The sequence below is a fragment of the Macaca fascicularis genome, chromosome 16 (genome assembly GCF_037993035.2).
Source record: "Macaca fascicularis isolate 582-1 chromosome 16, T2T-MFA8v1.1".
Taxonomy (NCBI): Eukaryota; Metazoa; Chordata; class Mammalia; order Primates; family Cercopithecidae; genus Macaca; species Macaca fascicularis.
In genome coordinates, this window is record NC_088390.1 from 35298226 (window position 1) to 35312099 (window position 13874).

Here is a 13874-nt window from a genome sequence, read left to right on the forward strand (position 1 = left end):
ACCTTTTTTGGTTCTATTTATCTAGAGAATCCTGTCTAATACAGATATTGGTAATGAAAAATGGGGTGCTGAGGCTTTGAAACTGGGTAATGGGTAGATGCCAGAAGAGTTTTGAGGTGCATGCTAGAAAAAGTCAAGACTGCCATGAAGGGACTGCTAAAGGTAATTCTGGTGAGGGCTCAGAAAGGATAGAGGAGATCTGGAGAAAATACTTCCATCTTCTTAGAGAATACATAAAGAACCACGAACAGAATATTGGTAGAAATATGGATGGAAAAGCCCATTCTAACGAAGACTCAGATGGAAACAAGAAACATATTAGTGGACAATGGAGAAAAGGCAATCCTTGTTATAAAGTGGCAAAGAACGGGCTGGATTGTGTTTGTGTTCTAGTATTGTGTGGAAGGTAGAACTTGCAACAATGGAATTGGACATTCAGCTACAGTGGTTTCTAAGCAAAGTGGTGAAGGAGTGGTTTGACTCCTTCTGGCTGCTATAATAAAATGCAAAAAGAGAGAAATGAATTGCAGAAGGAATTGTTAAGCAAAAGGGAACCAGAACTTACTTGGAACATTCTCGGCCTGTGCATATTGCAAAAAATGAGAAAGCATGTTTGGAAGGGAACACCAACAGTGGGGCTGACTGACCATATAAGGATGGTAGTGTTGGTGTGAACCACAGGCCTAATCAGCCATCTCAATAGAAGCCAGGATAGAGAAGGGATTATGCAAACAGAAATACTGCAAGCTAGGATTAAGGGAAACAGAGAAAATGAAATGGAATAAAGGAAGACTGTGACTATGCATTATCCTTCAAGAAAGGGGAAGAAAGATCCCCAAAGGCAATTCAGTGATGATCATCAGGGCTTCTACTCTCATCACACCCACCATGGGTGGGGATCAGGGAGCAAGGCTGTCTTCACTTCAGTTTCAAAGGCTAGGACCACTGCCCAGCAGAGTTGTGTGGGCAGGGCTTTTGTAGAGAGACCTGTGGATGGCACTCCACTGAGCTGAAGGGGCAGGACCACCACATGAAGCAATGAGGGTGACACTGCCACTCAAGTGCATCTGGAGAGCAGAGCATCAACCAAGGAGGATTATTCTTAAGTCTTAAGACCTAATAGGATTTGCCTTGCTAAGTTTTAAACTTCTTTGGGACCTATCACTCCTACTTTCCTTCTGATTTCTCCCTTTTGAGATAGGAATATCTATCCTATGCTTACCTCACCATGGTATTTTGGAAGTGCTTAACTTACCTGATTTCACAGGTTCGCAGCTGGCGAGGAATGCTGGCTCAGAATGAATCATTCTTGGTCTTACCCATATCTGATTTAGATGATATTTAGATAAAACTTTGGACTTTAGGCTTCAGAATTGATGCTGGAATGTTTTGTCTTTTAAGGATGTTGAGATGGAATGAATATATTTTGTATATGAGAACATGAATTTTGTGGGTTCCCGGGCAAAATATTATGGACTTAATGTCTGTGCCCCCTGCTAATTCATATGTTGAAGCCCTATCCTTGAAAGTGATGGTATTTGGAGGCAAGGCCTTTGGGAGGTAGTTAGGGTTAGATGAGGTCATGATGGTGAGTCCCCTGTGACATGTCCTTATAAGAATAGGAAGAGACCAGAACATGCTCTCTCTCTCTTTCTCCCCACCAAGTAAGAACACTGAGAGAAGGTGGCTGTCTGTAAGTGTGGAAGAACACCCGTACGTGAACATGCCAGCACCTTGATCTTAGATTTCCCAGCCTCCTAGGACTGTGAGAAATAAATGCCTATTGTTTCAGCCACCCAGTCTAGGTATTTTGTTATAGTGGACTGACTAGGGTTTTGTTTTTGTTGAGTTGTAGGAGTTCTTTATATCCATATTCTGGATATTAACCCCTTATGATTTGCAAATATTTTCTTCCATTCCATGGGTTGCCTTTTCACTCTGTTGATAGTGTCTTTTGATGCACAGAAGTTTGAAATTTTGATGTAGTCTAATTTATCTATTTTTGTAGTTATGATTGTTATCTGTGAACAAAGCCATCATAGTTTGGTCTAATTGTACTGAAAGATTTTTTTTTTTTTGAGACAGAGTCTTGCTCTGTTGCCCAGGCTGGAGTGCAGTGGCGCAATCTCAGCTCACTGCAACATCTGCCTCCCGAGTTCCAGTGATTCTCCTGCCTCAATCTCCTGAATAGCTAGGATTACAGGCACATGCCACCACACTCAGCTAATTTTTGTATTTTTACTAGAGACAGGGTTTCTCCATGTTGGCCAGGCTGGTCTCAAACTTCTGACCTCAGGTGATCCACCTGCCATGGCCTCCCAAAGTGCTGGGATTACAGGTGTGAGCCACTGCGCCTGGTCTGAAAGATTATTTTTATGACTTTGTCGATAAATGGCATTTGGTTAAAATAAGATTATTATTGGCCGGGCGTGGTGGCTCAAGCCTGTAATCCCAGCACTTTGGGAGGCCGAGACAGGTGGATCACGAGGTCAGGAGATCGAGACCATCCTGGCTAACACGGTGAAACCCCGTCTCTACTAAAAAATACAAAAAACTAGCCGGGTAAGGTGGCGGGCGTCTGTAGTCCCAGCTACTCGGGAGGCTGAGGCAGGAGAATGGCGTAAACCTGGGAGGCGGAACTTGCAGTGAGCTGAGATCCAGCCACTGCACTCCAGCCTGGGCGACAGAGCAAGACTCCGTATCAACAACAACAACAACAACAAAGATTATTATTATTATTACTATTTTTATTTTTGAGACGTAGTTTTGTTCTGTTGCCCAGGCTGGAGTGCAGTGGCTCAATCTCAGCTCACTGCAACCTCCACCTCCAGGATTCAACCAATTCTCCTGCCTCAGACTCCTGAGTAGCTGGACTACAGGCATGCACCACCACACCCGGCTAATTTTTTGTATTTTTAGCAGAGATGAGGTTTCACCATGTTGGCCAGGCTGGTCTTGAACTCCTTACCTCATGTGATCCGTCTGCCCTGGCCTCCCAAAATGCTGGGATTGCAGGCATGAGCCACTGCCCCCGGCCGAAATAATAGATTCTTAATGCAATGTCTTTTTTGTTACCTGGAACTGGCCTTTAATTTTAATGATATGCTGTTTACTATTTAATTTCCTACTACAAGCTACATTTGAACCCACAAACTGACCAGATGAGTTTGGGCACACTTAATGAAACGATTCAATGCTGGTTTATTTTGTGGTAAGTGATGGAGAACTCCAAACAATCTATAGCAGTCAAACATACAAAAATCAATCTCTTACCATATAGCTACGAGGGGCATTCAACTGGCAGGTAAGATAAGTTTCTTTGCTCTGAGTCAGACTAAAGCCTTTAGATTTAGAAATAGCTTGGCAAACACACTAAATATAAGACATTACAACAGATTAGCAAATTTTGATTTTTTAATAGTTGCTACTAGGTTTTCTTCATTTCTTATTTCTATAAGTAATCCTTTTCTTGTGAAAAAAAGAAGCCTGCAAAAACCCTCTGCTGGTCAAAGTGACAAAGTATTGCCAAAAACTTTAAAAACAGGTCTTTATGGTTCTTCTTCTTTTTTTTTTTTTTTGTAAGACAGAGTCTCGCTCTGTTGGCCAGACTGGAGTGCAGTGGTGCGATCTCTGCTCACTGCAACCTCCATCTCCTGGGTTCAAGTGATTCTCTTGCCTCAGCCTCCTGAGTAGCTGGGATTACAGGCATGCATCACCACGCCTGGCTAATTTTTTTTTGTATTTTTAGTAAAGATGGGGTTTTACCACGTTGGTCAGGCTGTTCTCAGACTCCTGGCCTCCCAAAGTGCTGGGATTACGGGTGTGAGCCACCGTGCCCGGACTTTATAGTTCTTAATAGCTTGACAATTCAGTACTGTGAATAACAGAATAGACTTCCATTGCCTCATCATTAGGTAATTTTTTTGGAACAACAGTATTCCAGTGGATATTGAGTCAATATGTAAAGCTTGAAATTGACCCAGAGAGCTTTAAATCTGACCTCCTAGAAAATATAAGAATTCTTTTTTCATTCTAATGGGAATATGATTATGATGCCTCTCGTACACATTCAGTTAAAATTTATTTTGGGTTTCTATCTCCTTAGCCCTATGCAAAAGAATGACACTTCTCTTTGCTAAAGACACTGAGAAATTAAGCTTTAAGCCCAAAATTTATGTGATAACCAAGTCAGGAAAAATACTGCCAATAATCTCAGTTACTGATGAAAAGGAACTATTTTTATATTAAGTTATAGTTTACAAGAAGGAGGTATATATCAACAAACACCTGATAATATAATAATAATAATAATTTGTTTGTTTGTTTTGAGACGGAATCTCGCTCTGTTGCCCAGGCTGGAGTGTAGTGGCATGATCTCAGCTCACTGCAAGCTTCGCCTCCTGGGTTCCCGCCCATTCTCCTGCCTCAGCCTCCTGAGTAGCTGGGACTACAGGCGCCCACCACCATGCCCAGCTTATTTTTTGTATTTTTAGTAGAGACGGGGTTTCACCATGTTAGCCAGGATGGTCTCGATCTCCTGACCTCGTGATCCACCTGTCTCGGCCTCCCAAAGTGCTGGGATTACAGGCGTGAGCCACTGCGCCCGGCCTGATAATTATTAAAGAAGCATTCCCTTTAGCCAGCTTCTTCACAATGAGCATGCTTATTGTATCCTTTCTCTGTATCATCTAGAATGGCTCATTTGAGTTCAGAGGATACAAGTTTGGTAACATTGAAATGACCATCTAGAACTTACCAGACCTGTTTCTTGTGGGAGGGAGTTACTTTCAAAAACCCCTTAAAGGAGATAAAATAAATGTTATTTTATCCTTCCTAGATTTCTCTCACAATTGTTTTCTTTTAATGTCAGTGGGTACTGGCACCCTTCTAACAACATGCCCACTATTCCATGAGGGGGGGTAAAAAGATTTCACTGCATTTTAAAAGATTGGGTATGTTACTCAGTATACCCTTTGTATAAAAACAAAGTCAAATATTTACCAATCTGCAATAATTGCCAAAATTTGTCAAACATGAATGAAAAACACAAGTACAAAACTGAAGGCTGAAATGTTCTTCAGTTGATATTTTCCTAAAAGGTAAGGAAAATTTGCTTTTTTATTACCCTAAGATAATTCCTTGGATGCTTGGGTGAAAACTGAGCCAAAATTGACCTTTCTGCCTCTTTTTAAACCAGTGTACCATTTAAAAATCTTTCTGAGTCAGTAACTGGATTCCTAAAGCAATCACTCCCACTCTTTCTTTTTCAAAAGAGAGGAGGGTCCTCATACGTTGTCTCGAACTCCTGGCCTTAAGCAATCCCAAGTAGCTGGAATTACAGGCACAAGCCACCATGCCCAGCTGCAATCTGGTTTTTTGAGAGACCAAGGAAGCATGCTGGAAAACCAGGATAAGCTAATCTGATAATACGGAAAAAGAATTAGAGAAAAAACAATAACTACTACAAAAATATCCTATAACAAAAATGCTGTAGGATATAATAAACAAACATACCTCCTGGGCTGTGACCGGCATTCTTCCTCCCCACTGTCTGCCTCCTGTATAGACAGAAAATGAAAAAAAAAAAAAAAATTAAAACCTGAGGTTTCATATCATAATATCACTAGTACAATTTTACTAAGTTTCACATGTTGTATACTTGAACTAAATTACTCATGTTGTATACTTGAACTAAATTCTCGTCATAAAAAGTGACTTCAACTAACCCAGGAGGTTGATGTCAATAGAACTTATTCCTGGAGGTAACTTCAACAATAGTCCATGAACAAATTTCATTGACAATGAAGTGCTACTCATTAAAATAATTACCTCTGAAAACCAACTAAACATGTTATTTTACTGTTATGCTACTTCAGCTTCAAAATGAGTGGGCATTCTGACTACCACCAATAAATCTCATCAAGATAACCTATTAATGATTCTGATCCCCAAAGAACAACCTAAACAATGAACACCACTTAAAAGAGAGTGCTCATGATCAAATCACCATCAACATCAACATAATGGCTACCACTTATTGAGTACTTACAATGTGCTAGGCACTGTGTTCATCAACTTAAGTACATTACTCTACTTATTCCTTATAAACCCAGAAGGTTGATGGTACCAATTATTTTTAACTTATTCAAATACACACAATAACATAGGATAAATCAATGTGATATAAAAGCACTGACGGTTAATGACCCACCCAGGGATGCCAAACAATGACAACAACAAAAAGCACTGAATCATAGTTCAATTACAATATTTATTTCTTCTTAGTGTGGCACATAAAGTAATAGAAAGTCTTGTAACTTATGGCAACTTAGACTCAATGAATATTTTACAGATGAAGAAGCAAAAGGGAAATAAGTTGTCCAGGGAGACTCATGTGGTGAAGAATTAAAATGAAAAAATATTGACTCCCAACTAGCTGAAAAAGCTTATCATTTACCTCTCCCTGCCCTGGGTTGAAAATTGGTGTATGTTATGATATTATACAGATCTTCACAGAGGCAAGAATATTGACATGAAGGAAAAGTGAGGAAAGATGGAGAGGCTTTTTCTTTAAATTTGCTCCCTGACAATTTGTATTTGTTCTCTCATCACTTTTGCCCTATCTGGTAAACACAGAACTATTAGGTAGAAGGAGAAAAATAATCTCAGAGAATATGTGTACTGTCTGCCAACAAGCCACCTGCATTTTCATTTATGAAGCCATCCTCATCTACCTTTATATCATTCGGCCTCCATTCCTGGGCAGCCAAGGCTAGCCCTATAACTTTAATTCCCATGTTACTTTCATTATTGATTTCAAACATGTCTTTCTCTCTCTCTCTTTTTTTTTTTCCACCCCACAAAGGAAGAATAAAACAAAGATTCTGCTCCCAGAGGGAGTACAGGTAGAAAGTGTCATAGTGTATTACACTCTTTGCATATAAGAGAGAGGTTTTAGGTTAGAAAGGTATGCCCTGTAGAGACTGAAAAAAGGTTTAAAATGGGAAAGAACTATCTCTAGAATCAATAATCAGAACCTGGAAAGTTTGCAAGAATGAAAATGAAAAGACTCAGATAAACAAATGTAAATGTTAGATTTTTGTGCCCAAAGGAACTGTAATAAATAGATATGATTTCCTGGAATATCATTTAACAAAGAGTGCTTCAGTATTGTTATTATTAATATATCTCAAATTATAATGTAGTCTTCTCACATTTTTTCCTTTATTTTTTTATTTTTTTATTTTTTTTAAAGATGTTGTCTTGCTCTGTCGCCCAGGCTGGAGTGCAGTGGTGTGATCTCGGCTCACTGCAACCTCCACCTCCCTGGTTCAAGCAATTCTCCAGTCTCACCCTCCCAAGTAGCTGGGACTACAGGTGCCCGCCACCACACCTGGCTAATTTTTGTATTTTTTAGTAGAGACGGGGTTTGGCCATATTGGCCAGGCTGGTCTCAAACTCCTGACCTCAGGTGATCCACCCCCCTTGGCCTCCCAAAGTGCTGGGATTACAGGAGTGAGCCATCGCACCTGGCCACATTATTTTTTAATTGTACTAAATATTATATAAGAATATGCTTAACATACAAGTTATGAGGTACAATAAAATGAGAACCTATGAACACGATTCCACCTAAGAGCTATAATAGTACCAACACTGTTGCTTCTACCTGTCTGCCTCTTATCTCCCATTCCTCTTTCTATTATGTGACTACTGTCCCAAAGTTTATACTTTTTTTGTTTCTACCTCATTTTATTATTTAAAAAATTTCAAACATAAAATTGAAAGATCTTATAGCAAACTTGTATATCTACCATCTAGATTGTATATATTTTCTATACTTTTTTTTTTTTTTGACAGAGTCTCGCTCTGTTGTCCAGGCTGGAGTGCAGTGGTGCAATCTCAGTTCACTGCAACCTCCACCTCCCGGGTTCAAGTGCTTCTCCATTCTCCGCTTCCTGAGTAGCTAGGATTACAGGCATGTGCCACCATGGCCTGGCTAATTTTTGTATTTTTAGTAGAGACGGGCTTTCTCCATGTTGGCCAGGCTGGTCTCGAACTCCTGACCTCAGGTGATCCGCCCACCTTGGCTTCCCATGGCCTGGGATTACAGGCGTGAGCCACCATGCTCAGCCAATATTTTCTATACTTTTTTAAAAAATCATATGTTTATTCATCTCTCTTTCCATCTATCAGTCCATCTTATTTTTTGGATGTGTTTCGATGTAAGTTACTGATATCAGTACATGTGCTTTTAAATGCATAATAATTAATTAGAATTCAGTTTTTCTTTACAGTTTTTTCCTTTCCTTTTTTGTTTAGAGATAAGGTCTTGCTCTGTCACTTGGGCTACAGTGCAGTAGCATTATCATAGCTCACTGCAGCCTCAAACTCCTGGGTTCAAGCAATTCTCCTGCCTCACCCTCCTGAGTAGCTAGGACTACAGGAGCACACTGCCATGCCCAGCTAATTTTGTTTTTTATTTTTAAATTTTTGTAGAGACGGGGTCTCACTATGCTGTTCAGGTTGGTCTCAAACTTCTGGCCTCAACCTGTCTTCCTGCCTTGACCTTCAGAGTGCTGGGATTACAGGCATGAGCCACCGGCACCTGGCCAGTTTTTTTTTTTTTTTTTTTTTTTAAGGTAAAATTTATATACAATGAAATATACAATCTTAAGTGCCCCATTTAATGAGGTTTGATAAATGTATGTGTCTACGTAATTCAAACTGCTATCAAGAAATGGAACATTTCCATCACCTCAGAAATTTTTCTCATAGCCATTCCCAGTCAAAATGTGGCACCACCCACTCCTCAGGCAATCCTGTTTTGATTTTCCACCACAGATTTTTGCCATAAAAATTTAGTACACAGGATATGATTCCATTGTTCATTAAATGGGATTATATACTATGTACTACTTTATGGGAGGATTTTTGAAAAACATTCAGCATAATGTTTTTGAGATTTATCCCATGGTGTTGTATAAAATAGCAGTTCATTCCTTTTTATCACTAAGGATTCCATCACATGAATATACTAGTTCATTTATTCATTCTCTTATTGATGGGTACATTTGGGATATCTGAGTTTTTGCCTATCATGAACAAAGTTATTAGCCAGACATGGTGGTGCTTGCCTGTCATCCCAGCACTTTGGGAGGCTGAGGCAGGAGGATCACTTGAAGCTAGGAGTTTGAGGCCAGTCTGGGCAAAATAGCAAGTCTCTACCAAAAAAATAAAATAATTAGCCAGACATGGCACCTGTAGTCCTACACTGGAGCCTGAGGTGGGAGGATTGGTTGAGCCCAGGAGTTTGAGGCTGCAGTGAGCTATGATCACGCCACTGCATTCCAACCTGGGTGACAGAGTGAGACTCTAACATTAAATAAATAATGCTATTATGTGAATATTCTTTTGTGAAGTTTTTTTGGGGGGCAGTTGACATATGCTTTTATTTCTTTTGGGTCACAAGACAGATGCATGTATAGTTTTATATAAAATTGCCAGGACTTCTCCCAAAGCATTTACACCACTTTATACACTCATCAACAATGCGTGAGAGCTGTAACTTTAATTGGCAATTATTTTCCCCTATGGTTATTGTTTTCTAGGTTCTCAGAAACCTTTGCCTACCCTCTAGTCATGAACATAGTCTATCATATTTTCTTTCTTTCTTTTTTGAGACAGTCTCGTTCTGTTGCCCAGGCTGGAGTATAGTGGCGCGATCTCGGCTCACTGCATCCTCTGCCTCCTGGGTTCAAGTGATTCTCCTGCCTCAGCCTCCCAAGTAGCTGAGATTACAGGCGTGTACCACTGTGCCTGGCTAATTTTTGTAGTTTTAGTAGAGGTGGGGTTTCACCATATTGGCCAGGGTGGTCACGAACTCCTGAACTCTTGATCTGCCCGCCTCAGCCTCCCAAAGTGCTGGGATTACAGGCGTTAGCCACCGTGTCCGACTCAATCTTTTATATTTTAAAGAATGTTTCTTTAAAGAATATCAATAGGTCATATTTTTGGCATATTTAAATTTTTACAGAAAGAACATCATAACCATTATGATTATTATCTTTATGCATATTACATAACCTCATTGAGTGTTTCTTCTACACTAACACTGTTCTACCAACATGTGAGATGGCTATTATAATTATCCCATTTTAGGAATGAGGAAATTGAGGTACAAACTGGTTATTGCTTTTTGCCCACAGACAGCATTTGAATCTTATTTTATCTATTATGACAATCTTTGCCATTAACTGTAGTGTTTAGTACATTAACATTTAATACAATTTTTGATATTGTCAGATTTGTGTCTACCATGTTACTATTTATTTTCTGTTTGTCCCCTGTATTTGTATTCCTCTCTTCTTCCTTTTCTGCCTTCTTTGGTATTATTTGAATATTTTTTAGAATTTTGTTTTAACTTGCCTATTGGGTCTACCTCTTTGCATTATTTATTCCCTTGTTTTTTAAAAAATTACATATGCCTGTATTCTTAAACAATGTATTACCATTTTTGATTGTTTGAGGGCTTAAAAACTGTGTTATACTGTGTATAGTTTTCTCAATATGCTTTTTAAAAACTAAATATCATGCTTAAAAGATTCATCTACTTATTCATATAGCTATAGTTCACTCATTTTTGATGGGGTAAAATTCGAATATATCATAGTTTATCCATTCTATTTACACAGACTAGATTGTTTCTATTTTTTTGGTGACATACAAGAATGCTATCAGCATTCTTGTACCTGTCTTTTGGTGTACATGCAAAATATATCAACAGTATATATACCTATGAGTGAAACTGCAGGGTCATAGAGTAAATAAAGGTTCAACTTTACAAGATAGTACCAAATTATTTTCCAAAGTGGTTGTACTGATTTATACTCTCACCAGAAAGAGTAAGAGTTTTAGTTGATCTAAATTCTAGCCAACACTTAGGATCATCAGATGTTTTCCATTTTTGCCAATCTAATGTTATATCTCATTATGGTCTTAATTTGCTTTGTGTTGAGATTAACTAATGAGGTTGGGCATCCTTTCATATGTTTATGGGCTACTACTAGTTTCATATCCTTGCCCTTATTTCTAAAATAAGCACACCAAAAGAGGGATAATTCAAATTATTTTCAGTTTTTTGGTGGATTTTCTACCTATGAGAATTGTGATGAGAATATGTGGATAAGTAAAAAGCAAAAACACCCTTGATGCTTTCTTATAGGGCACAAGCAGCCAAAACCAGTTATGTTTACAGGGGTGAACTACATTTATTGAGTACTAGTATGGGCTAGGTACTTTAGATGTTGTTTCACTGAATGGGTACCACACCCTATGGGACTTATTCAAGGTCATAAATGGTGGAGTCAGGATTTGAACGTGGGTCTATCTTTCTGCTATAATCAGCTGCATCTAAACTAAGAATCTTACTTTGATACTTATACCCGAAGATGGCAATTCGGAGGGAGCTGAAGAAGGAATATCTTTTTTCATGGCTTATAATAAAGTAATATCCTTTGCATCTTTCCTCTATGACTTCTACACTTTAAAGTAGTGCCAGAAGTGTAGAAAATTCCTTTGTCTCCCCAAAAAAGCAAATCAGAACAGTGTTTTTCATACAAGATCCCCAAATATTTTTTTCTTTATGTTTCAATAGCCAGCCAAATGAATAATTTGCTTTCCCTTCTGTTTACTTCGAAAAAGAAACTTGAGGGAAAAAAACCTCAGCATATCAAGGCATTGTAGGTCTTAGGGTGAAATGGATTTAAAAGGAATGAAAAAAATGTTCAATTATGTTAATTTCAGCAGAATTCACTGCCAAAAAAGCAAAGATACAACATTTCTTATTTAATAAGAGTAACTATCAGGTAATGCAGTTATCTTGAACAGTAGCATTCAAATGGTAGCCAAAGGTGGAATGCTTACCATTCTATTTTAACAAGTGCAGAAACCAGATATAACCATCTTCCTTGTCAAGTAACTTCACACATTGTTACTGAAAAATGCCAAACAGTCAGCCTGTTCAAAACATTGGAAATTACCAGGAGAAAAGTGTAGAGACAGCTCTTAGTTTCTTAGTGAACAGAATACTTTCTGATACATAGGAGAATATCTAATTAATTAAATGACTAAATACATGTTTGTTGGCTTTTTTATGATCTAATTTCCAAGAGCCCTATTGTTAAATAGCTTTTAAAGAGTATAATTACTTCTTATGTTCTTAAGAAAAAATTGACCTAGAAAAAGTATTACATTTAATTTTAGGGTGTTCAGGAACCATTAAGTCTTTTTTTCTTTTCTTTTCTTTTTTTTTTTTTTTTTGAGATGGAGTCTCACTCTGTCACCCAGGCTGGAGTGCAGTGGTGTGATCTCGGCTCACTGCACCCTCTGCCTCCTGGGTTCAAGCGATTCTCCTATCTCAGCCTCCCGAGTAGCTGGGATTACAGATGTCTGCCACCATGCCCTGTAATTTTTGTATTTTTAGTAAAGATGGGGTTTTGCCATGTTGGCCAGGCTGGTCTCGAACTCCTGACCTCAAGTGATCTGCCTATCTCAGTATCCCAAAGTGCTGGGATTACAGGCATGAGCCAACATGCCTGACTCCATTAAGTATTAATTGAAAGATTAAAGCATTCTTATTAATCTGTTTACTACCTCATCAAAAAAACAGGTCACTAAATAAAATATGTCTGGAAAATACAGAAGCACCCAAGTAATATTTGCTGAGACACAGGCTTGGCGGAGGGAGATGCTGCCAGCCTTGAACACTGGGCTAGCAGAGTGTTAAGCAATATTTTCCCAAATCTTATTCAAGATTCTTTACACTTTCTATTTGCTCCAATCCAAGCCGTCTCATTTATCATTCTCCAAATGTACCAGTTGACTTCCCTTGTTCATGCTGTTGTATCAACCTAGAAAGCCCCTCTCCCCTCTCCTATATTCTTTTCCAGCCTTCAAAGCTAGTTTCAAACACTAGTAGTTTGTGACATTTCTTTTTTCTTTTTTTTTTTCTTTTTTTTTGAGACGGAGTCTCGCTCGCTCTCCCAGGCTGGAGTGCAGTGGCGCGATCTCGGCTCACCGCAAGCTCCGCCTCCCGGGTTCACGCCATTCTCCTGCCTCAGCCTCCTGAGTAGCTGGGACTACAGGCGCCCACCACCACGCCCGGCTAATTTTTTGTATTTTTAGTAGAGATGGGGTTTCACCGTGTTAGCCAGGATGGCCTCGATCTCCAGACCTCATGATCCGCCCACCTCGGCCTCCCAAAGTGCTGGGATTACAGGCGTGGGCCACCGCACCCGGCCTGTGACATTTCTTTTATCACCTGACTGATGCTCTCTGTCTCCCTCCAAACCTAACGGTTACTGCGCATCATTTTTGTAGTACTACCAATTCTGTTTCTGGGTCACAACTGCATACTTGTTTTATCTCCCATCATCAGATTGTAATCTCCTTAAGGGCAGGAACCATGCCTCATTGCCCTTAGCATCTCACTCTGTGTTTGGCACAATGCCCTATGTGCAGATGGAATTCAATAAAGAGTCGAATGAGTGACTGGAGCAGCTAACTAATGCCATGTGAACGCTTGAAGCTAACTAGCTATACATTTTCTGCTAGTAAGGACTCTATGCCAGTTACATTTTAGCCTTTCCAGGTTAAAAGAATGGTTTTTGTTGCTCAGGAGTCGCCTGTGGCTAAGTTCTGGCAATACCTTAATACCTTACCCAAAGGCTTTCCTTTTGCTTAAGCAGACAAAATCATTTACTTGCTCTCAATTTTTAAAAAATACTATTTTTTTTTTGAAAGATGAGATCTCGCTGTGTTGCCGAGGCTGGTCTTGAACTTCTGGCTTTAAGCAATCCTCCTGCTTCAGCCTC

The 13874-nt window shown here is 39.3% G+C and overlaps 1 protein-coding gene across 10 annotated transcripts in view; it reads right to left on the reverse strand.

The window, feature by feature from the left end:
• Positions 1–13874, reverse strand: part of SSH2 (slingshot protein phosphatase 2) — a 306013-nt gene that overhangs the window by 165371 nt on the left and 126768 nt on the right. For all 10 annotated transcript variants that reach the window (XR_012425449.1, XR_012425448.1, XM_015438110.3 and 7 more), the window contains one exon: positions 5515–5558. Coding sequence is in view for 5 of the 10 variants with exons in the window: in XM_005583322.4 (XP_005583379.3) it covers positions 5515–5558 (44 nt within the window). In the remaining 5 variants the exon portion in view is untranslated. The remainder of the gene's footprint in view (positions 1–5514; positions 5559–13874) is intronic.